The sequence below is a fragment of the Mastomys coucha genome, unplaced genomic scaffold, assembly GCF_008632895.1.
Source record: "Mastomys coucha isolate ucsf_1 unplaced genomic scaffold, UCSF_Mcou_1 pScaffold16, whole genome shotgun sequence".
Lineage (NCBI taxonomy): Eukaryota > Metazoa > Chordata > Mammalia > Rodentia > Muridae > Mastomys > Mastomys coucha.
This window is the reverse complement of record NW_022196898.1, coordinates 53756338-53779798: the sequence shown is the minus strand read 5'-3', so window position 1 is coordinate 53779798 and position 23461 is coordinate 53756338. Positions and strand designations below refer to the sequence as shown.

General features: G+C 37.5%; 1 protein-coding gene across 2 annotated transcripts in view; it reads left to right on the top strand.

Moving 5' to 3' along the window:
- The window catches only part of Rap1a (RAP1A, member of RAS oncogene family), an 82157-nt gene that overhangs the window by 39255 nt on the left and 19441 nt on the right, over window positions 1-23461 (top strand). Inside the window, exon 2 of one of the 2 annotated variants that reach the window (XM_031375090.1) lies at window positions 21619-21700. In XM_031375090.1, coding sequence (XP_031230950.1) covers window positions 21644-21700 — 57 coding nt within the window. In that variant the 5' untranslated portion in view covers window positions 21619-21643. Of the gene's footprint in view, window positions 1-21618; window positions 21701-23461 lie in introns of those variants that run through there. The other variant, XM_031375091.1, reaches the window with a different exon arrangement.

Sequence of the window (23461 nt, the reverse complement as noted above, 5' to 3'; positions counted from 1 at the left end):
CCCTCTTCTGGTGTGTCTGAAGACAGCTACAGTGTACTTACATATAATAATAAATAAATCTTTTTTAAGGAAAAGAAAAAAGAAATAACTTCATTATCCTTAGCAGTTAGGGAAATGCAAATCAAAACAGATTTGAGATTTCATCTTAGCCCACTCAGAATGACTAGTTAGGTCAGCTAAACAGCTGACAGCAAATGCTGGTGAGGTCGTGGGAAAGGGAAGTCCTCATTCACTGTTGGTGGGTATGCAAATTGGTATAGCCACTCTGGAAATAAGGGTGGAGAATCCTTAAAAAGCTAAAAATAAATCTACCATATGGCCCAACTATACCACTCTTTGGCAGATGCTCAAAGAACTGGACATGCTACTTGCTCATCAGTGCTCATTGCTGCCCTATTCAGAATAGCTAGGAAATGGAAACAACATAAAAATGTCCTCAATAAATGAATTTATAATAAAAATGTGGTACATCCAGCCTTATTATAATGAAATCCAATGTCTAAAAATTGTTCTTATTTTGGGCTTGTACCACAGTAAGAGCCAAGATTTTAAACTCTACTAAATACAAAACAAACAAAAAGACTTTATATATTTATGTTCATTTAAGAAAATACTAGTAGTGATGTATTATTTTTAAGTATACATTTAAGATGTTTGGAGTTATTTAAAATTTATATTGAGAAAAATGTATTTTCACTATTGCTGTAGACGAGCATTTACATAAGTCTGTTAAATTGATTGTTATTTTATATCAAACAGCGTTTATAATACTTATTTTTATTGTTATAATATTTTGTAAATTTTAAGGAATATAACAAAAAGGATATTGTGGGTATTGAAGGGGGTCTGTGGGAGGAGTGGGGTACAAAAGGGAAACAAGAATATGATTTAATTCTATTTACTTAAAATATGTTTTTAAATGTTAACAAATTCAGATAAATTGAAATCATGTAACTTTTCTTATAATGCAATAAAAGTTTTAAAAAATGTGGTACATCTACACAATGGAATACTATTTAGCTGTAAAGAAAAATGGAATCATGAAATTTGCAGGTAAGTGGATTAATTACATTGAGTGAAGTAACCCAGATCTGGAAAAAATACTACATGTTCTCTCTCATCTGTAGTTCTTAGCTCCAAATCCAAGTATAGAACATGGAGTAACCACAGAAGCCAGGAAAGTAGAGAGAGACCATGGAGGGAGTGCCTGGCAGGAGAATAGCAGGATTCAAGTGACAGGAAACAGGAAACAGAAATGGGAAGGGAGTCTAAAGACTGAAGTCTGTCTTGGTGGCCATCTCAGAGGGCCCTGTTAGTGTGTGTGCTTGATACATAAAAGTTTTGAATTTTGATGTAATTTTTTTTTTCCTTTTAGTGGTTGTATTTCAAATGTCATGCCTCCACAGAGTTATTGCTAACCTGTGTCATATAGTTTCTGTCTGTGTTTTCTTCCATGGAACTTTTAGTTAAGCTGTATTGTTTAGAGTGTGAGTCCCATTTGGTCAGTTTTAATATACAGAATGGGATCATTCTTTTTTATGTGGACATCTAGTTTCCCAGCACTATTTATTGAAAAGGTTGTCCTTTCCTGACTGTCTCCTGTAAAACATAATTTGGCTGTGTTTATGAAGATTTATTTCTGAGGTCCCTATTTTGTACAATTTCTCTATATATTCATTTCTACACTGTTAGGAACATGAAGTTCTGTGATAGAGATGTTGCCTACCTCCAGTCTCAGCACTTCAGAGGCACTGAGGCAGAAGGATGGCTTCTAGCTTACATAGTTTCATTCTAGCCAGAGCTACATAAAAAGACCCTGCCTTGTATATTCATACAACAACAAAATACTAACTTCTCTTTTGATTTTTTTTTTAAAACTTGGAATATTAGAAATATAGTTTCCAGGTATTTGGAGATTCTCATGATATCTTTGCTACTGATTCTAAATTTGATTCTATCACTTAGAATATATTTTGTTCCATGCTGTTAATTTTTTATTGTATACATATTAAATACAGTTTCTTAAAAGAATAAAGATCATACCATCTAGAACTGAGAAAATAATAAAGTTATATAAAATAACAAACATAAGTACTTATTATATTCAGTAAACGGAATTTTTTACAGTTCACTTATTAGAAAGTATAGAATTGATACAGGAAGAAAACCACTCAGGTGACTATTATGTCTTAGTGACACAGTTCAATGGGGACATCTTTATATTATGGAAAAGAAAACAAGTTTAAGTATTAATCACTTTAGAAATACTGCCTAAACATTTAAATGTACACTCCTTTCCACAGTCTATTCTAGGACCGTTTATGAACTATTAAATCAAGCTTCAGAAGTTAAACTTTTAGCATTGACATAGTCAAGCTATAAAAGGAACCGGACTGGATTCTGACAACTTTTCTTTTTTATGTAGAGCACTATCTATTAGAAATGAGGATGTTAACTATTCCACACTGGTATTGGTTATAAAGACGAGGCCAGGAAACCATGAAATGAATTGAAAAGGGATGAAAAGTGATGGGGAAGAGGAGCAGGCATACCATAGCAGACACAGCAATTTGGTAGAAAACAAAAGACATTTTGTATGATTTAATTCCCTTGCGTTTATTGAGACTTGTATTTGTAGTATAGAGTACTTACTATGTTGGTAAATTTTTATATCCCCTGAAAAACAATGTAGATTCTATTGTTGTTGGGTGGAATGTTCTCTAAGTGTGGGTCAACTCTGTCCTTACTGGCAGGTAAGCAAATGTAAGAGATTTGTTTCTGTTCTCCTCGTTCTGTACATTTTGATATGTTGTGTATTCATTTCTAGCAAATGCTATTTGTTAGATCAACAAAAGTAAAAGTCAGCTTTATGATTTAAATACCATTGTCATTTCTAAAGAATTTCACAGTTCTTTCAGTAGTCATGTTGATGACAAATCCCTTCAGTTTTTGTTTGTAGATATCTTTTCTTTCTCATTTTGAATGATAATTGACCTAGATGCACAATTGTATTTTGGCAGATTTTGTCTGAATGATGTAAACATTTTGCTTTATATTCTTTTTATGTGGTCAGAAGAGAATCCTAATGGAAGTCTTGTCTTAGCTCCCCCTTCCTTTGGCTTCCATTTTTTTTTTGTTGTTGTTGTTTCATTTTCTTGCTGTTTGAGTATCTGCCCAAGTAGATGGTTTTATGTTCAACCTACTTGGTGTGCTCTGCATTTTCTGAATTTGTGGTTTAGTGTTTATCCTGTTTGTTTATTTTTTTAGCAGTCTCCCCCCTTCCCAGGTCCTCTGCTTGGCTTCATCTTCAGCTATATTTGGAAACTTAACGAATTCTTGCCACCTCCACTGCAGCTGCTTTGCTCCATGTGGTCTTGGGTGCTTGCGGTTGCCTTCCGTCTTCTTCCTGCCTTTGCCCTTTATCTGTTTCATAGCTAGAGGAAGCTTGTCATCTTCTCTGCTCAGTCATCCAGTGGCTTCCTGTCTCATGCCAAGCTAACAGCCAAATTCCTTGCCATCAGCTGAAAGGGTGGGTTTAACTCTGTTTAGAATCTCCTAGTAATTCATCCCTAATGCTCTCCAGTATGAGGGCCGTCCTTTTCTTATGGAAGTTGCCAGTCTTCTGGAGGCTTCGTCACCTTGCTCTTCTGTACATCTCTGTTCTTTAATTTCCTCTAGCCCTTACACAATCAAATACTGCTTTTGAAAACTTAAACCACATATTCCATGAACTCCTTTACCTATTTTGCTACTTCTTTATTCTCTAAAGTGTTTGATTGCTTGTTTATATTACTGGGGATTCAAACCAGGGCCCTGAACATGCATACCCCTATCTCCTCACTAAAGAAGAAATCTCTGGCAGAAGAGAATATGGTACACTGAAGAAAATGAAAGAAAGCCAATTATGCTGGACTGTTGAGAACATAGGGGGCACATTGTAAGATAAATCTAGGTGGGATTTAGAGGTCAAATTATAATGCTCCCTCTTAGACCTTACTAGCCTTTTCATCTCTGTATTTAAAAGGTAATGGTGGTCACTAATAAATAATATTACTCACTCGGAGGATTATAAGGAAGTAGTTACTAAAGTGGCTGATTTGTCATGTTAGGAAAATCATCCCAGCTACTTTGTGGAGAATAGACTGGAGGGGGTATATTAATTACTTTTTTTTTTTTAGCTGTGATAAAAAACTGTGACCAATGCAACTTAGAAAGTGTTTCATTGGTTGGGCTTATAGTTTCGGAGGGTTAGAGTCCACTGTGACAGAGCCCTATGGTAGCAAGCAGCAGGCACGTTGGCTAGAGCAGCACTGAGAGCTCACATCTCAAACAGAAAGAAGGAAAGAGTGCACTAGGGATAATGAGAGGTTTTGGAAGCCTCAAATTTTGACCCTGTAACATACTTGCCTACAACAGGGCCACACCTAATGCTTCCCAAACTGGATCTACCAACTGAGGTCCCTGTATTCAAATATATGAGCCTTCCATGGCCATTCTAATTAAAGCCACCACAGGGAAAAGATTGAGTTTGCTGCTGTCAGATGACAGTTGGTTCCATTGATTTAGGTGTCAGTTTTTGGCATGTTGTTGGTGACCATGTAAAAAGAATGTTGGAGCAGTGAACCTTCAATGAAATGTATTTATAAATATCCTTAATTAGCAATTTTATCTCCTAATCATCAGAATGAGCTTTCTAATTTTATATAATCTTTTGATTCTATTTTGAGAAAATAGAATGTCTGATGTAATGTAGATCTTTAATATATATCCTAGAAACCCATGTCCTTTTATGTTTCTTAACATGTAGCACAAAATCAGGCATCTCTACTTATTCTTATTTAACTTTCATTTACATTAGAGCTAGACTTTGTGTATTAGTCAGGGTTCCTTAGAGTCACAGAAGTTATGATAGTCTCTATGTAGTAAAGGAATTTATTGCAGACTTACAGTCTGTAGTCCAACTCCCAACGATGGTCGGCAGCAGCTATGAATGGAAGTCTGAGGATCCAGCAGTTGCTCAGTCCCACAAGGCAAACAATTGAAAAAGAGCGAGCTTTCCTTCTTCCTTATATAGGTCTCCAGCAAAAGGTGTGGCCCAGGTTAAAGGTGTTACCACACCCTTAACCCCAGGTGACCCCGATTGAACTCGCAGATCTTCCAGTCCCAGTCTTCTAGGATTCATAGCCACTATGCCACCACACCTCCAATCCCAGACGATCTTGAACTCATAGATCTCTCTATCTTAATCCTCTGGGATTCGTAGCCACTACACCTCAAGATCTCCATGCCAAGATTCAGGTCGGAAACTTGTTATGTCTCAGCCTCCAGATTAGGGCCAGGTGAGCCCTCCAATTCTGGATTGCAGTTCATTTCAGATACAGTCAAGTTGACAACCAGGAATAGCCACTACACTTTGGTTTTGTTTTTCACCCTTTACTTTGGAGTACATTGCAACATTACAGTTTCAGATTGTTAAATAAACTATATGTAATAAAGTGTTGACAGGAAGTATGACCTGAGTTCTGGAAGAGTGGCTGCGACTCACTGGGGGCAAGGAGGGCAGTCCTGCCCATGATCTTCAGCACAGCAACCAGAGTCTTGAGTTAGTTATTCAGAGTACTCGTAGGTACAAGGGAGAGCGCAGCTTCCAGTGCCTTACTAATTAATCAGGGTGACTACTGAAGTGCCCCATTTGTGATCCTCAGAGTGACTGTTGGTGTGGGGAACATTTCAATGTGTTCCTTACTGTTACACAGTACACGGAGGCTGGGAAGTGTTGCTCTCGCCACACTACCTTGTGCTACCCCCAGAAGCCTACCTGTGCTTTTATACAAGTCTTCTCTGTTTCTAATTGCTACCGTGTTGGGGTCAACTTTTGTACTACACATTTTCTCAGCACCACCACCAAATGTACAGTTAAAGATAATCAGAGAACCTAGAGTGTACCCTAAAGTGCCTCTTGCCTAATTGTCATATTTATTTTGCATGAACCAAGCCTGTTTTGGGGTTTCTTTCCCACCAAAGTGAAAACCATTCATTTTCTCCAATGTAGCCCTTGCTATACAACATCCTCCAATGGAAAAGAATTTAAATCTGCCCTGGGTTTTATTAACTCCAGTTGGAAAAATAAACTTTTCCCATATTCTGAAGATGCTTTCGATCCACATACACATGCAGAGACATGTCAACCAAATCAGCTTGCAAGCAATATGGGTTTTTTGTTTGTTTGTTTTTTTCAGCTTCAAAAAAGCTGACTAGCCATGTCCCCTGGTTTTGTTGCCACTTCTTTTGCCTCCCTCCATGCTGTGGCAGCCAAGTGCCTTCGACTTCCCAATATCACCTCAAGGCCAGAGCCACTGCGATTCAAGACCAATTCAGGACCTTCCAATTTAAGATTAAGAATCAGTATGTATCCTAGAGCTGATGTGTAATTTAGGGTTCCTACATTGATAGTGTTGTTGAATGTTATGTGTATATTATCTTACTTGTTGTTCACACCATTGTTGCTGAACTGGTAAAGATTAACCATTATCTCATTTTCCAGCCCCATTTTCATTCCATTCTAAAAACGTCCTAGGTTATCGAACTGGGAACTCAGTGAGAAAGGTCATCAACATTAGTGTTCAATAAAATCTAGCTTTGAATCCAGCCTTAATTATTTCATGCAGTATTTATTGAACATCTACCATTCCCACGTATTGTTTGGGGTACTAGGATGACCTTTTTCTTTATAGTATTAGGGAAGAGATACTAACTTTGAAGCTGCTAAAAACTAAAATATATTATTAGTAGGCAGCTTGAAAAAACTGTTTCCTTGCCTTCCTGTGGTCTTCCTCTTTCTTGGGTTTCCTTCTGTAAACTGTGTCCTTGTGATACAAATGTTCTAGGTTCTTAGGATATTATAGGAGACCACAGTAAGCTGATAGCCTGCTGTTAAAACCATCCTTTGTGGGACTGGAGAGATAGTTAAGTTGCCAGTTGTGCTTGCTGCTCTTATAGAGAACCAGAGTTCAGTTCCCAGCACCCACATCAGGTGGCTTATAACTACCTGTAACTCTAGCTCCAGGGGATTCAGCATTCTCTTCTGACTTCTGTGGTTATCAGCACACACATGCCATACACTCATACAGACACATAAATACAATGTGGTTGTTCCTCCCCTCACTTGACTTGTCATAGTAAAAGCTCACTAAGTCTCTTTTTTTCCTCTTCAAATTCTACATCTTTTATACTCTACTTCTACCTTCTTCCCTCTCCTGGCCTTCAAGAAATACATATAAAACATGGGGATAACTCTCCACCCACCCCATCTCCTTCCAAAGGTGAGCCCGTGCATAAATACAAGTTTATGTATGTGCGTATATGGGTAGAGGCAAGTTGGCATGTTAACCAGTGAACTCTGAAATCAAATTGCTTGAGTTTGAGTCATGCCTTTTCTTTCTTTCTAGATGTGGACACGTTAGCATATTATGTATTAATTAGTTCCTACCTCCTAAGCTTAATATGACTTCCTTCTTCCCAGCTGATACTGGGGGTTGAATCTGTGGCCTTGCCTACACCAAGCAGATAGATTGTCACTAAGCTATGCCCTCAGGCCTCTTATTATGAGTTATCCATACTCAGCGAAATGAAGGCTGGTATTATTTGTTGTTATTATGTAACAAAACAAAATATATTGAAAAGCTAGTGCCATTTAAACACTAGAGACAGATTGGATTATGGCTTCCTAGTTATTTTATGCCTAAGTCATGTAACCCAAGTAAAACCCTTTTGTGGTTTCCCTTTATAATGGGGACAATGATTAAAAACTTGTAAATGACAGAATGCTATGTAAAGTTCAGTTGCTGTTAGTCACATAGTTTTACTTTTCAAGGTCACAACATTTTGGCTGAATAGAAGAAATGAAGTCTATTAAAAAATATATTTCTGGGTGTAGTAGTTCATGCCTACATCTCTAGCACTCAGGAGGTCAGAGCTCAGTTTTGGATCAAGCTGTACCTGTATCAAAAAATAGTAAATAGACAGATCTATCAGAAACTTTGTAATAGTACTCTTTTCCCCCCCAAGTGACTCTAAACTCAAACTTCTTTATTTAAGCTTATAAATATATAGTTTACTTGGCAGTCCTGCTAAGGAACAAAATTTGAGTAAATAAAACTATCCTTTGTGGAAATATACCTGCCAGTGGATTCCAGAATTGGACACATTTAGCTGTGCTTAGCAGAATTTAGTTAACCTGGTCTAGTGTATCTTTTAAAATTAAAAAAAAAAAAAGTTTTAGTCAACCTTGAAAGTATTAATCTTAAAATTTTTTAGACTGAGGACTGGGGAGGTGACTCAGTAAAGTGCCTACTCTGTAGTCATGAGGACCCGAATTGGATCCCCAGCACCCATGGCAAAGCTAGGCTGGTACAGTACACCTGCGGTCCTATTGGGGAATCAGAAGTAGGATCACAAGAGTTCATTGGCCAGCTAGTCTTGCCTAACCAGTAAGCTTCATGTTCAGAGAGTACCTGTCTCATAGTGGAAGCCACCATGCATTAACCTGTTTACATATGCGTGTGCTTCTACACACTAGACATACAAGGGTTTTCAGCCTGGTTTATAAATGTCTTGCTTGACAGTACCTCATCTCCATGTCCATCACTCAGCCATGAACTTTGTGATGATTTCCTATGTTGCTAACCAGGATATAGGCATTTACTAGTCTTTGATAGCTCATGGATCCAGAGCACATGTTGTCCTCAAAGGCAGAGTACAGGATATTTTTGGATATGGTACTTTTCTCCCTTCTGTTAATTAGAGGCATCCCCAGTACTAGACATTTAGAAGGAAAAGTTACAGTCATAGACACTTTGAGAAAGATCATCCCTTCAGGATGAATGTTAAATCATTTAAATATGAGAAGTAAGTTTTACTTCAGAGTAGTAATTTGATTTAATGTAAAAAGTACATTTGAGATTTTCATTTTAAAAGTATTTTTGTTTCTAGAAAACAGCCCAGTTTAATGATTTAATTATGCAATATGTAATCTTGATCACCTACTGCAATGTAGACTACTGCATTAATAGGTGATGCTTTTTAACATATGAAAGCAACACAGAAATAATATAGTTTCTGTTCTTACGCTGCAATGTAGATCTAAACTTTGACAGGCCACTGCCCCCAGCCCTTCTTTTTTAGTTCTTTTTTTTCTTTTTCAAGTTATTAAATCCATCTCAGTGTTATTTGAGGTTGCCAGCTTGTCTGCAGGTTAGTGAAGCACACTGGTAAACCCCATCATCCAGGAGGCTGAAGTAGGAGCTGGAGTTTGAAGCCAGCCAGGAATATGTTGCAAGTCATTCCAGACAAGCAGACAAACCAACAGTGACAAAACCAGTCTCGCCAACTCACTTACTTCATAGCATGAAAATTCATAGCTGGAACAACATGCTTGTTTAAAGTTGTTGCATAAAAATGTTTTTAGTTGTCTTTCAGGGAGGAAAAAAATCCAGAACAACAAATTTCTTCCTAACTTAGAATTTATATTACTTGATTAAAAAAACCATCATTTTAGGACTATGGATATGATATGCTACAACCTTCAGCCATACAGCACATCTTTACCAACTCCTCTAATTCAAATCTGGAATTAGTTATTAAAAACAATGCTCTTAAGATTGGTTTGTTTATGAATGAGATTAAAAGTTCTGCTTTCTTCTCTGAGACAGGGTCTCACTATGGGACACAGGTGGAGGCCAGAGGGCAGTCTCAGATATATTAGCTCTCACCTTGTCCCTTGTTTGTCTCTGAGCAGGCTACATACACCAGGTCAGGTGGCTCACAGCCTTCCAGGAATCTTCTCTTTCTGCCCTCTATCCTATTGTAGAAGTACTGGGATTATAGATGGGTACACTCCTTTATATTGATTCTGGCGATTGAAATGCACAGTGAGCACTTTGCCCACTAAGCCATTCCCTCAGCCCTAAAATGTGCATTTTATAAAAATAGTATGCTGAGATCTAAGGGCAACAGTTAATATTAATTGAGAGGGAAGATAAAAAGCATTTCAGGAAAACCAAATAGTTGTGCTTTTGTACAATCCCTTGATAAAAGCAAGCATGTCAGATTATAGGAACTGAAGAGAGACTCAGGGTGCCTGGCAACGAGTAAGAGTGCAAAGGGGTCAGTTATTAAGAGCTTTGAAGACTTGTTCTTGGGTTTAATCTTACCAAAGAACAAAAAGAAGCTGTTTGATTCCCTAAGGAGGATGATAACTGCAATAGTTCCTTTTCTTGCTGTGTGATCAACCAATGACCAAAAGTGACATGAGAGAAAAAGTTTTTTTTGTTTTACACTTTTAGGTCACAGTCCAACACTGAGGGAAATCAGGGCAGGAACTCAAGATGAGAGAGAATCTGGAGCCAGGACACCTTGCTGCTCATTGCAGCATTGCCTTCAACTAGAGAACTCACAGCCAGTGATTTATCACAGAGAAATGCTGCTGGATTGCTCACAGGCTCATGCTTAGCTAACTTTGTTAAAAAACCCAGGACTGCTTACACAGGGATGGTGCTACTTACTCACAATGGGTCGAGCATCCAGTAATAAAACACTACAGCACAGGCATGGCCACAGGCCAAACAATATAGGTCATTCCTCAATGGAGGCTTTCCCCTGAAATGCCTCTAGGCTGTATCAAGTTGACAATCCTAAAACAAGACACACATGCACACAACACACACACACACACACACACACATACACACACACACACACACACACACACACACACACACTATATTCTGAAAGGATCATTCAGGTTGCAGTGTATAGCCAATGCGCTGTGGAGATTTAAGCGACAATGACCTAGTTATGAGGCGGTTTCAGAAGTCCTAGAAGAACAGTAATGGCTGTTTAAGATTATGTCTTAGAAGAAAAAAATAAATAGGTTCTGTAGCTGGAGGGTAACCAATTCTTGATTCAGGTAATTTTAACATTGCCGTCTTTTTCTTTTACTCTACCTTTTAAAAGGTAGTGACACAGCAGAAGAGGGAAAGGAAGAATGTAAGAGCCACTTCTTCTGGACATGACTTGGCCATTGTATCCATTACCTCACTGCAGTGGACAAGACTGTACAAGAGTGGGCTCATCACCACTTCCTCATGAGTGCACGAAGGGCTCTTTGGACCACCTCTCCATGAGGGTCTGTGGATAGTTAGTAGGTACTGAAGGGAGGGCTGTCATTTTCCTCCGTAGGAATGGATTGTTGTTCATGTTTCGGTAAATCACTACTGAAAGTAACCTTCATGTAAGCAACCTTAATTAACTCTGGCTCCCCCCATCCCCAGTAAAGGCGTTAACATAGGAAGAAGAATATTGGGAGGAAGGGTTTCGCAGGAGAGAGGATAATAGGAGATGAAAATGCCTCAAACTCAGTGGTGTTATGTGTGAATTGGCAAAAGATTTTTGAAAAAGTGTCACAAAATGCAAAAACACTGCTTTGTGGTGAAATTATCACTTTAGGATGGTATTTTCATAATATCAACTATGCATGGTTTCATCTTCAGAATATTACAAAGGAATTTTTTTAAATGTAGATTCTTGACTGCTTGCTTGGGAAAACATATATGTTGACCATATAGAATTTGTAAGCAAAGACACATTTTTATCTTACTGTAGTCCTAAGAAACACTTAGAACTGAAATTATACATCTGTGACACATTCTTCTTTGTAAAGGGATATAATTCTTTTGCTCTGTATATTCCTCACCAAGAAAATTTGCCGTTATCACTTAAGGTTTGAGAAGTATCACAGGATCTTGCTACAACATTTGGCAACAAAAGCACGCATGCATACTTTTCATTGGCTGCAACCTAGAAATGCTTAAAGATATTAAGGGTTCTGAGGAGAAAACTTAGGAGATCATGTTGAAATGATAAGCTATGTTCCTTTACCCTCCTAGATGAAAATAACTTAAAAAGGCAGAATATACGGTATTTTTCATGTATCTAAAAGCTGGAACGTTTTAAATTTTATTACCTTTTGTTTGTTTGTTTGTGTGGTGTTGTGGATTGATCCTGGATCTAGCCCTAGCCCCAGCCCCAGAGTGGGTGTTTTAGAGGACATGCTCTGTACAGGCTTACGAAGTGAAAGTTAGACCAACTACCACAATCTATTTTCATCATGAGGTCATTTACTGAACTCTTGGAGTTGGTTACATTGTCTTGGAGACACACAAGTAGGACAGTAACTCAGCCTATTAGAAAATAGCCCATTATGTGTATCTATGTGGCCCCCAACCCTAGACAACTACAAGGAAAATGAACTGAGTTAAAGTGGTGGTGGAGGTTGGGAGAGGAACAGTTACTCCCTGACATTTTATAGTCATAGCCTAATCTCTGTGAGATTTGTATCTCTAAGTCAGTTTGTTGATAGTTCTAAGATAAAAATGAAATATGGTTTACAGTAATTCCAGCCAGAGATAGCCCCTTGACAGAAGCAAATGCATGTCATAGTTTAAAAAAAAATATCTGCAGTTAAAAAAGAAAAAAAAATACTGAAAACAAGGACCAACACAACAATAGATGGCTGAATTGGATCCCCCACTGACTTTATACCTTATCATTGTTATATAGAGAACAGCGTGTTCAGGAAATTTTAAATTAAAATATCAGAATGATAGCATTATGATACTTCTTAGTGTTATAGAACTTCCCATGAATCTTCCAATATTCTAATCCTTGATACATATTAATTCAGTCAGTTCTCACAACTGTGAAACAGGGACTACCTAGAGGTGAATAACTAAAACACAAAATGAGGAAGTAACATGGTAAAGGTTAGTAAATGAGCCAGTGTGAATCCTGTTCATGTTTTTAACTGTTTCACTGTGGTACTTAAGAACAAGAAAATGAGATAATGAAGTACTACTGGTTGAAGGGAAAACAATTTAGAAACTAAATGTATTTGTTTATACATATATATATTATATATAAAAATAAGTTTAAATGGACAAGTTATACTAGAAAATTAGTGAGCAAGAAGATGATCTGAAAAATAGGTTAACAGAGACAAGGATAGAAATATGTAAGGAGAGATTTGAAAATTATGGCAGAAAAATGCTATTTTCCTGATGCTTTTCCCCCTAATAATGACTGGGTGTGCTGACTGAATGCTTTGTTGCCTAGCTAACACTTCCATGCCATTGCCTTCTAGCAAGTGAATTCTGCCCTTGTGATAAGCTCTGAGCAATTTGAGATGCAAATGGGAAATTGTGTAACTTCTAGGTCATGAATAGGAGGAAAAGTGTGGCCTTTCTTTTCTTGTCTTCATTCCATGGACTGACAAGAATGCAACATGGTTGGTGAGCTTTGTGGGGGAGGGGTTGTATGTGTATAGAATGGAATGCTTTAAGAATGATAGGGTAAGATATAAAAGTTTGGCTTGCATATTTCTAAACTGCTAAAGAAGTCCTGGACTATATGAGCAGAGGCTGGGGGTGGGAGGGCTTGGGTAGTCCCTAAGATGATATATGTTCTCAGTAGAATAGCTTAGTCTACATCCTAATACAGGAAGAGGTTAGCAGTTGTCTGATCAGAATTCCAGATAGGAGGAAAAGTCAAATAGAGATAACATTTAAGGAGATTAAGATTTTATATTTCCAAAACATTAAACATTAGGCCTTAAGCAAGGTAAATAGAAATCTAAGACTAAGCAAGCACTCAGTTAAAACCACAGTCAAAATAACAGAGGGGGAGAATTTGAAATGTCTGCCGTTACAACAGCTGAGTGACTGAAAAGAAAATAGAAACCAAAACAATAGACAGTGTACTGAAAGTAACATCTATTAAAGCTAAAATAATCTTTCAAAAGTAGTGGTAATGGAGAGCAACATAACTTTTAAAACAAAAACTGGGACTGTTTACCACTAATTGGATATCCTAAAAAAAGATTATAGAAGATTAAATTTAGAGATAAATAATCCTTGATGCTTGATGAAGAGTGTATTATTAGAGAAGGGGCCAAACATGGTGGCATATGCCTATAACCACAGCATTTGGGTACTGGAGCAGAAGAATTGCTCTGAGTAGTAAGTCAGCCTACACTACAGAACACAGTCTAGACTCAAAACCAAAACCAAGCATGAACACTAGCAGGTCATGGCTGCTGAGGAAGGGGGAGACTAGCCCACTGCTATGCCCCTGTAGCCAGTGGACTGCAGAAAATAAATCAGTCAATAAAAAGGGGGGTGGACAAAGAATATGAGAGATTGAAATTGTACTAGGATTCTCTAGAATAGCAAAATGAATAGAATGAATATATATTACAAAAGATACTCTCTGGATTGATTTATATGATACATGGTGTGTAGTCCAGCGGTGTCTGTTTAGATACTAGATAGGGTGAGAGCCTTATAGCCCGTCAATCTACAATGGTTGACCCAACTTGCCACTGAAGATCTAGAAAATTCCTGGAGAGCCATTGGTTTTCAGTGTATATAGAAGTCCAAGAGCCTAAATTCTAATGTCATTGAAAGATGACAGTGGCAAAGTCTATGTACCCACCAGCAAGGGGCAAAAGCAATCAGATAAAAAGCAACAGTTTTGAACTACCTTACATCGGAGCCCCTGCTGGCAGGTATTACCCACTCCAAGGGAGGGAGGATTTCTCCCTTACTTAGGCCTTCTAGGAAATTACCCTTAACCTATCCAGTGGTGTGTCTCTTAGTTGATTATAGACCCAATCAAGTTGACTACCAAGATTAACTATCACAATACCTTTTTTTTAGTTAGTGAAATAATTCAATGGTAAATTATTTTATTGTTACAATAATATTTTAAAGCTTTCATGATCACTTGTGAAACTCAACCTTTGGAAATCTTTAACTTGAATATTTAGAAAATTCTAAGGAGTTAATCAATGAATTAACTATCATTCAAGCGGTGTTTGTCTGTTTGGCAGGATCTCACCTTGGCTGGCCTGGAACCGGCTATGGTAGACCAAGTGGCCTCTAATCTACCTTCCTCTGCCTTCTAATTGATGGGAGTAAAGATATATGCCACCACACCCAGCCTCTTACTAAAGTTTTTGACAAAGATTTATTTAGATGATATAGATGGATACATTTTTTTAAAAACAGTATAATTTGTGTTTCTAGTTAATCTGTATATAAGGAAAAGGCAGAGAAAAGCTTTGAACCCAAGGATCATTCCACCAAAAAGTGTTGACAGTGGCAATGGGTTACAATTTAGTGCTTTTCCCTTTAAAAACAACAAAAATCCAACTGCAACAACAAAACAAAAAACCCAGACACAGTCGCTATGCTTACAGTGCAGACTTGACCCTGAACTAACAGCTCACAGAGGATATAGATGTCCTTCCTGCGCCAGCTTTCTTAGGACCGAGGAGCACAGCTCCAGATTCTACAGTCCAGAGTCTGAAGCACCAGTGTGCCAGGCACTGTGGAGGAGGGATTCTTAATATCTAAAGCCAAAAATGAAGAAGCAGCCTCCAGTACCCAGGTAACCTAATTGTGAGATTAAGGTAATAGTGATCACTTTTTTTGGGTAAAGCTAGTAACTTCTAGTATGTTAAGCAACCACGGAATACTTTTGAGGTGGTTTGGTTTGTGTTTGTACAGTGCCGGGTATTGAACCAAATGATTTGTGACTACTATGCAAAGTAGACAGAAGCTTTTACAGAAGGAACCAGAGCATTAACAGAAGCATGCTTTAAAAAGAAGACCGCTTACTACAGAGGGATGCTATAGAAACTGCGAAAGGAAAAAAGAGGAAAAAAAGATCCCTGTTCAAGTGCTTGAAATCTAGAAATGGAGGAGGAATTCTCTTTGTTGTATTTATAGCAGTGGACAGACTGAAGTCAGCTAGTGGCCACTACAAGACCCAGAGCAATGGAAAGAACTCGTAATAGCTCAGCTGCCAAAAAGTGGAGTGGAGCTTTATGTGCAGTAGTGTTTGAAGGAGGCTCCATGACCCTGTGTAGTTATGGTGGCTTGTGATTAAAGAAGTTCTTATGTTTTAATATTTAAGCAGGAAAATGCAAAACAAAAAAACCCAAAAAACAAAAAGCCTAACCCAAACCAGCTCTTTGTTTACCACATCTAAGTTAAGTATATTATATTCTAGGTTTTATATTTGTCAGCATTGACTGGAGTTCTTTTCATTGTGTGACATCTTTTGCACTGTTCCTAATATCTTTGTTTGTAACTCTCTTATTGTTTGTAAGTGAGGGTGCAGTGAAATCTCCAAACTGGGCCATTATGTGGGTAGAAAGAAAGGTTTAATGGGGGAGCAAACTGCCAGTCTAGCTCCAGTAATAGTGGTTTGCTGGAAAGCAGGTGGATTTGGTATGGTAGTCAGTGGGATGGGGGAATCTTTGACTGATGAAGTCTGTTTAGATGCTCTTGTCTCAAGTAGTTGACCACTGTGAGCAGATAAAGGAGGTCATGGTTTGCCTGGTAAATAGAACCCTGCCTTACAGAGATTCCAGAGGAATGCTTGCTTTAAGCTTCTGTTTACCCAATATAACAATACTGTTTACCTGTCAGAATCCTTCTATTTAGGACATTGTTACTAGCATTGCCATTTGTGGGGCCTGATTTGGACCTAACATTGTTGATTTTTCAGTTTCTGAGTCTTGTTGAATGATTGTGTGTGTGTGTGTGTGTGTGTGTGTGTGTGTGTGTGTGTGTGTGTGTTAATTTATGAGGTAGATGTGGGTGTGTATAGGGTGTAAGTGTGCTTATATATGTTAAAGTTAGAAGTTGTCAGATGTCTATGTTTATTATTCTCCACCTTATATAGAGGGAACTTGGACTTCACTGTTTTGTAGAACTGGTTGGCCAAGCAGCTCTTAGAGTTTGCCTCATATCCCCACTACAGCTCCCCTTCAGCCTGTCCCTATCTCACTAGTCCTGGAGTTATAGGTATGCACCATCAGACCACACCATTGTATTTGGCTTTTTACTTGTGTGCTCTGGGAATCTAAGCTCAGGTCCTCTTGCTTGTGCAACACCCACTTTATACTGAGCCATTCCTTGGCATCTTTCCTAGTGATTTCAAAAGTATACTCATCTAGTTTATTGACATTATATTTTCCATAGTTGCTTAAACTTTAAATTTTTTCATGTATAGAAATACTCATCATTACCTTTTTCCCAAGCAAAGGAAAACTTTTATATAACAAAACCAATCCTCAGACAATCAATAACCTTTGTTAACGATGAAAGCCTTCATGATTCAGTCCCACTTCTCATATTATACTCTTAAGATACAACTTAACACACGAGATTGGCAGACAGTCAGATCACAGCCCTCTCTTGGTGTGTGCTCCCTGTCTGTGCTTTTCCTCTACACTCTGGTCTCAGTACAGACTCAGTAACTTACCCTTATTTAAGCCATGTTTTTTTCCTCATCATATCTGCCACCTTTTTATAGTGAGAATCATGGGCTTTTCTTTTTCTTTTTTTTCTTTTTTTTAGAAATCTCTAATAGATCTTTTTTATAAACAGTATAACCCTGAAAAGTCTTTAAACATTTATTTGGCAGTTTCTCACAGGGTCTATCAACTGTTTCTTTAGGTTTTATTATTCTCTTAAATGTTTTTGTCTCTCAAATGGTTTTCTCAGGTCTGTGGTTATCTTTTCTCATCTAAATGAAATCACCCCTCCACCTGTTATAAGCTTGCTTAACATTAGCTTCTCTGACTCATCTGTAAGACTAAAGATAATTACTTGTCTATAACCCCTGTTCTAGGGATCCATTACCCTCTTTTGGTTTCCTTGGATACTGCATGCATATAGTGCACAGACACACATGCAGGCAAAACACCCTTATATATAAAATAAAATTAAATCTTTATTTTTTAAAAAAATGATAATTGGGATAAAACTGGGGATACCAAGAATGTTGTATGGATTAAAAATACACATATAAAGTGCTTAACACGGGTATCGCACTTTGTAGGCAGATAGCAATCAGTTGCAGTTAGTGTTTTTTCTTTTATATTCTGTTCTAACATTTCTACCCCTTTCTTGTTCAATCCTCCAGGTATATTAGTATTTCTTCTGATAAACTGGAGCAGGATTTTTGTTTTGTTTTGTTTTGTTTCTTTTTGTTTGTTTGTTTTTTATTTTGGTTTTTGTTTGGTTGTTTAGGATATATAGTCTGATGAAATACAGTTGACATGCTATACCCTTAGGTTCTGTACTCAGGACTTCAATCAGCCGTGAATAAAAAAGTATTTCTGTACTAAACATGTGCATTTTTTTTCTTATTATATCGTACCTTAAATAACATGTAATGGTAATTTATATAATATTTACATTTTCTTAAAGTTGTCATAACATTAATATTTTATCAGATGTAATCTAGATGTAATGATTTATAGTATATAGGAGGATATATATATAGTTTACATGCAGATATTGTGGTATATGAGGGACATGAGCATCTGGATTTTGGTATGGTATGTGGTGAGCATGAGAAGAGATCTGAGACTCACTCCTTTACTTACACCACATGTATATACACTCCCTTCCCCAGGTGTACTAGTCTGGAGAGTATTAGAAACTACAGGGAGGAGGGCTTCAAGATGAATGCTTTCAGTGAGCTAATAATTATACAGTTTCATATCAGAAATCTGCAGTTTTCATTATGTTATACTATTAAGATGGTTGTTAAGATACAATGTTTCCTTACTTGAGTTAGAAGTAACTCCCTTTAGAAGAAAGCTGCTAACTCCAGTAAGAGTTACTTTATTGTTTTTATAGATGTGCTTCTATGTATGCATATTCACAACCCATGTTATGTACATACAGTATGTGAAAAATTACTTTGAAAGTTAGATATAGTAACCATTTTGTTAAGGAACAGAGGCTAAATATTCTGTTGTTGGAGAATTCCCCCAAGTAAATTGATCATCTCTTAATTCTTTCCCTAATTCCTGTTCCCCTAGGCATTTGGGGAATATAAATAGCTCACTGTTTGCTGTTTTGTGACTACCTCATGAGAGAGACATACTTGAATTAGAGTACTAGTGAGTTCACATGTTGATTGCAGTCCCCTTAAAGGCCTGGATAAGAGCAGAACAGTATTGGTGCAGGAAAGCGTCAGCATTGTTCTCTGATAAACGAGAGAACCCCCTAATACACATGTAGGATACCTACACAAGTTTGTCAAGCAAAAACTCATCAAATCTCACCTGTTTCTTATGTCTCTATGATAACATGTAGTTATTTTCAAGTCCTCTTCCTAGCTCTCCTTTCTTTTCACTGAATGTCCCGTAGTCAATTTCATATACTGCTGTGGTTTTAATTGGTACCATTTTTCTAGGCCCTTCCAAACTTGAGTATTAAAAGTAGCTATCAAATTCTGTTACATGCTTTTCCCACAGGAATTCAAATTTCCCAAGCAGAAGATGCTAACTCTAGTTACTCTTACTGATAGTTTCTTTGTATGTGCTTGTTGTACAAGCTACTTTATTTTTTTATAGATGTGCTTCTATGTATGTATATTCACAACCCATGTTATGTACATACAGTATGTGAAAAATGACCTTGAAAGTTGCAGGTGCCCTATCAGCCCCTTTTTTTGCTCAAACTAAATACCTAGAAGTTGCATTTGCCTTTCTTCTTTCTTTTTAACAATATCTCTCATCAGTTAGAGTCCTGAACCTTCAGAAGAGCGGGGTCCCCTTCTCAGTCTAATGCTGCTGTAGAGGTCTCTATCAGCTCTCACTGAACTGCCAGCGTGGCTTCCTAACTTTACCTTTACTGCTGATCTGTCCTTTTGTCAGTCCATGTTATGTAAATATAAATTCAATCATAATAACATGAAGAAAAATCGCAGTATCAGAGCCAGAGAGATGCTCAGAGGTTAAAAGCACTGGCTGCTCTTGCAGATGACCCAGGTTTGATTCCCACACCTTCATGGTGGCTTACAAAATCTGTAGCTCCAGTTTCAGGGGATCTGGTACTCTCTTCTGGCCTCTGTGGGCACAGGCACACATTTGGTACACAGACATGCAAGTTAGCAGAACACCCATGAGTTTAAAACAACTGTTTTCTATTTGGGTAACTAGGTAAAACGTAAATGATAATAGCTTCACATTCCATAACTTTTTTCTTTGTGTGGCAGGATTTCACTGTGTAACCCTGGCTGACATAAAGCTCTCTATGTAGACCCGGGCTGGCCTCAAACTCACAGAAATAAGCCACTTGAGTGCTGGGGTTAAAGGTGTGAACTACCTCACCAGCCATAATTTGTTTTGTTGTTGTTTTGTTTTGTTTTGTTTTTAGCCCTATATTGAAAAACATGAAGACTATCACTAAGGGGTTTGTTAGATTTTTCTACCAATGTGTAAAATTTTTGAGACATCTAGTGGATGCCTGCTGTTTCACCGAGAGGCAACACTATCTCCTATCACTGTGTAAACCCTGAGATTGCAGCAACATAATATTCTTTTTTCTCTCATTATGTTCTTTGCTTTATTGCATGTAGTTCAACATCCATGCTTGGCAGTCCTTTTGATACATTTCTAAGAAGTATATTTTCAAGTACATTGCTCTTGATAGTACTTGGAATTTAATCATACTGAGAAAAACCAGTGTCTGTACAAAAGATGCACCTAGACCAGAAGCCTGGGTATATTGACGACTACCCATCAACTCCCTGGTTAGTCATTGAGTGACAGCTTGGCTTGCTATTGGTCCCAAACTCAAGTGATCCCTCTGAAGATTTCTGAAATTGTCAGAGCCTAGCTCCCTTTCCTCTGGTGTATTTCCAAAGCTTCCTGAATTCTTTCTCCCTGAAGCACAGCCTGAAAAGAATCTTCAGATAAAAAGCCAAGGAGTTATGAGTACATTCTGTCTGTCTTATCTATACATTTCCAACCTCATTGTTGATTTTCTACTGTCTAGAATAATTATCTCATTTCCTCCAGTGTTTTAGCAGTTTTCTATAGGCTGAAAAGTTTTACCTTTGTTACTCCATATTGACCATTAGAAATTATTTTCTGGATTTTACTTTGTAAGATAAGCTTATAATCCCCTTATTTTTTTCAGCTCTTTGGATCTTAGGTAGTGCTTATTAATCCCTGCTGACACGTGTTAACAGTGGCTTTTCATCTGCTTTTTATATCTTAAGAATTTTCAAGCTGGCATTTTATACCGTTCAGCTATAAAATAACAATAAATAAAATATTATAGAAGTACTATATATTTTGGGCAAGTAAAGTAGCATGTCGATTATATTAAACCTCATGTGTCTCTCCAAATTATAGCTTTGCAAATAATTAGGATCATGGCTGTAGTTTAAGACTATGTTGACTTTAATGCCCTGTTTTCTGGTCATTCTTCAAAGTAACATGTACAGGCTTAACAGCTGTTACCTAGTTAGAGATCATCTTCAGTAAATTAAAGAGTCTGGGACTGGTCCTATAAAGCTGTTATTGAAAACCGTGCTGTGTGATTTTTGCCCATAGCCTCTTTTTTTTTTTTTTTTTTTTTTTTTTTGGCTAGATAATGTCAAAGGAAAAAATTAAAAAGCAAAACCCTGTATTTGATACTACATTCTTAATTTGTTTTGTAAGTTTTTATTTTTCTTTTTGTTTTTCAGATTGTCAATATTTAAACAGCACATCATGCGTGAGTACAAGCTAGTAGTCCTTGGTTCAGGAGGCGTGGGGAAGTCTGCTCTGGTAAGTTAGCCACCCAGCCATAACTAATCACAAGATGTGGACATTAGCTTGTTCTCATGCTTCTAGTCAGTAAGGAAAAATGAAGCATTGTTCTTTATATTTATATATTTATATATTGCTCTTTTTAGCCAAAGACATATAGCTTTAGACTGGCAAGTCACTTATACTTTTGTATGCCAGCTACTTATTGGCCACCAGTATTTGTGATTGAAAATGGAATGTAATTTTTATTGTCAGGAAAATGTATATTCCATTGGGGAAAAGTGTTATAGATTGTCTCAGAGTAGATTCTCCTTTACTTGACTCCAAGCTTGCATGGAATGAAAGCTATTTTTTGTATATTTGAGGTACGATGCCAGCCTCTAGGGTTACAACAGCAGATAAAAATCACTTGTGGAGCTCACAATATAGCAGAAAAGTAGATGTAATGACACACAATTAAAGAGCTACTTGATGCTCTGAAAGAAAAATTCAGACTTTTAAGGGAGAGACTGGCAAGTGGCCCTTTAGCTTTGACAACTGGCATGAGTAAGTGGGAGAAAGTGAGATGACAGGGAGTTGAGAGCTCGCGTGACTTAAACATGGCTATGTAGGGTTTCTTGGGGTGCTGGGAAGCAAGTGAGTTAGCCATATATCTCATTTAACAAGTGGACTTTAACCTCTGTCATTTAGAAGAGTGGGAGAAAGTTAGGAGCTAGTTAAGTCCAGTAGAGATTGCTTAGATTCTTGATTAGGGGCATGCTAGTGAAGAAGAGACATGTAGATGCTTAAAGATTAAATAGGAGGAGGTAGATCTGAAACTGAATGCTCACTGGGGAACGGGGTGTAAGACTGAAGGAATAGAAATGCAAAGTCTGATACTTACAACATACTCAAGTTGTTCAAGTAAAATATGTCAAATACACAAATGAATCTTTAAGAGTTTAAAAGGGGCTTGAGATATGATATTAATTGCCATGAATATGTCAATCATATTCAATTTCATGAGTATTCCATTACTGTTAGCCTGTTAGGAATATAAATTAACACCTTTGTGGAAGTCAGTTTTCAATGCATGTAATTTGGGGGAGGGGAGGAAAGGGCCTCAGTGTTAGCCCAGGCTGGCTTTGAAAGGGCCTCAGTGTTAGCCCAGGCTGGCTTTGAAATTGAATTGAATTGAAATTGCCTCAGTTCCCTAGGTGCTAGAATTACAAATATGTACCACAATACTTGGCTTTACATATAACTTTCAGTCCAACAATTTCTCTCTGATCTTTTTTTTAAAGATTTACTTATTTATATATATGGGTGTTTTATAGGTACTGACCTGTGATATCTAAGATGGAGCATGTATAGGAAAGAAAGGTACTAGTTAGGGTACCATTTATGCTTGATTTTTCAAAAAGCTGTAGGTATTAGGGCTTGAGAGATGACTGGACACTTAAGAGAAAATACTGTTCTTGAAGAGAACTTAAGTTCAGTTATCAGAATCCCAATTGACCAGCTCACAACACTTTTTAAGTCTAGCCCCACAGGAACCTGTGTCCTCTCCTGGCCTCTGTGGGCTCACACATATTAGCATAAATACATAGAAATAGGTTTGAAATAACTTTTTTTTAAAGTTAGAAGAGGGACCTATGAAATACGTGGACTGTTGTTATAAATAGATTGGGTAGATGGGAACAAGGATGGTAATAGGATAAAGAAATAAATTGGGGCGGTGGTGGCGCACGCCTTTAATCCCAGCACTTGGGAGGCAGAGGCAGGCGGATCTCTGAGTTC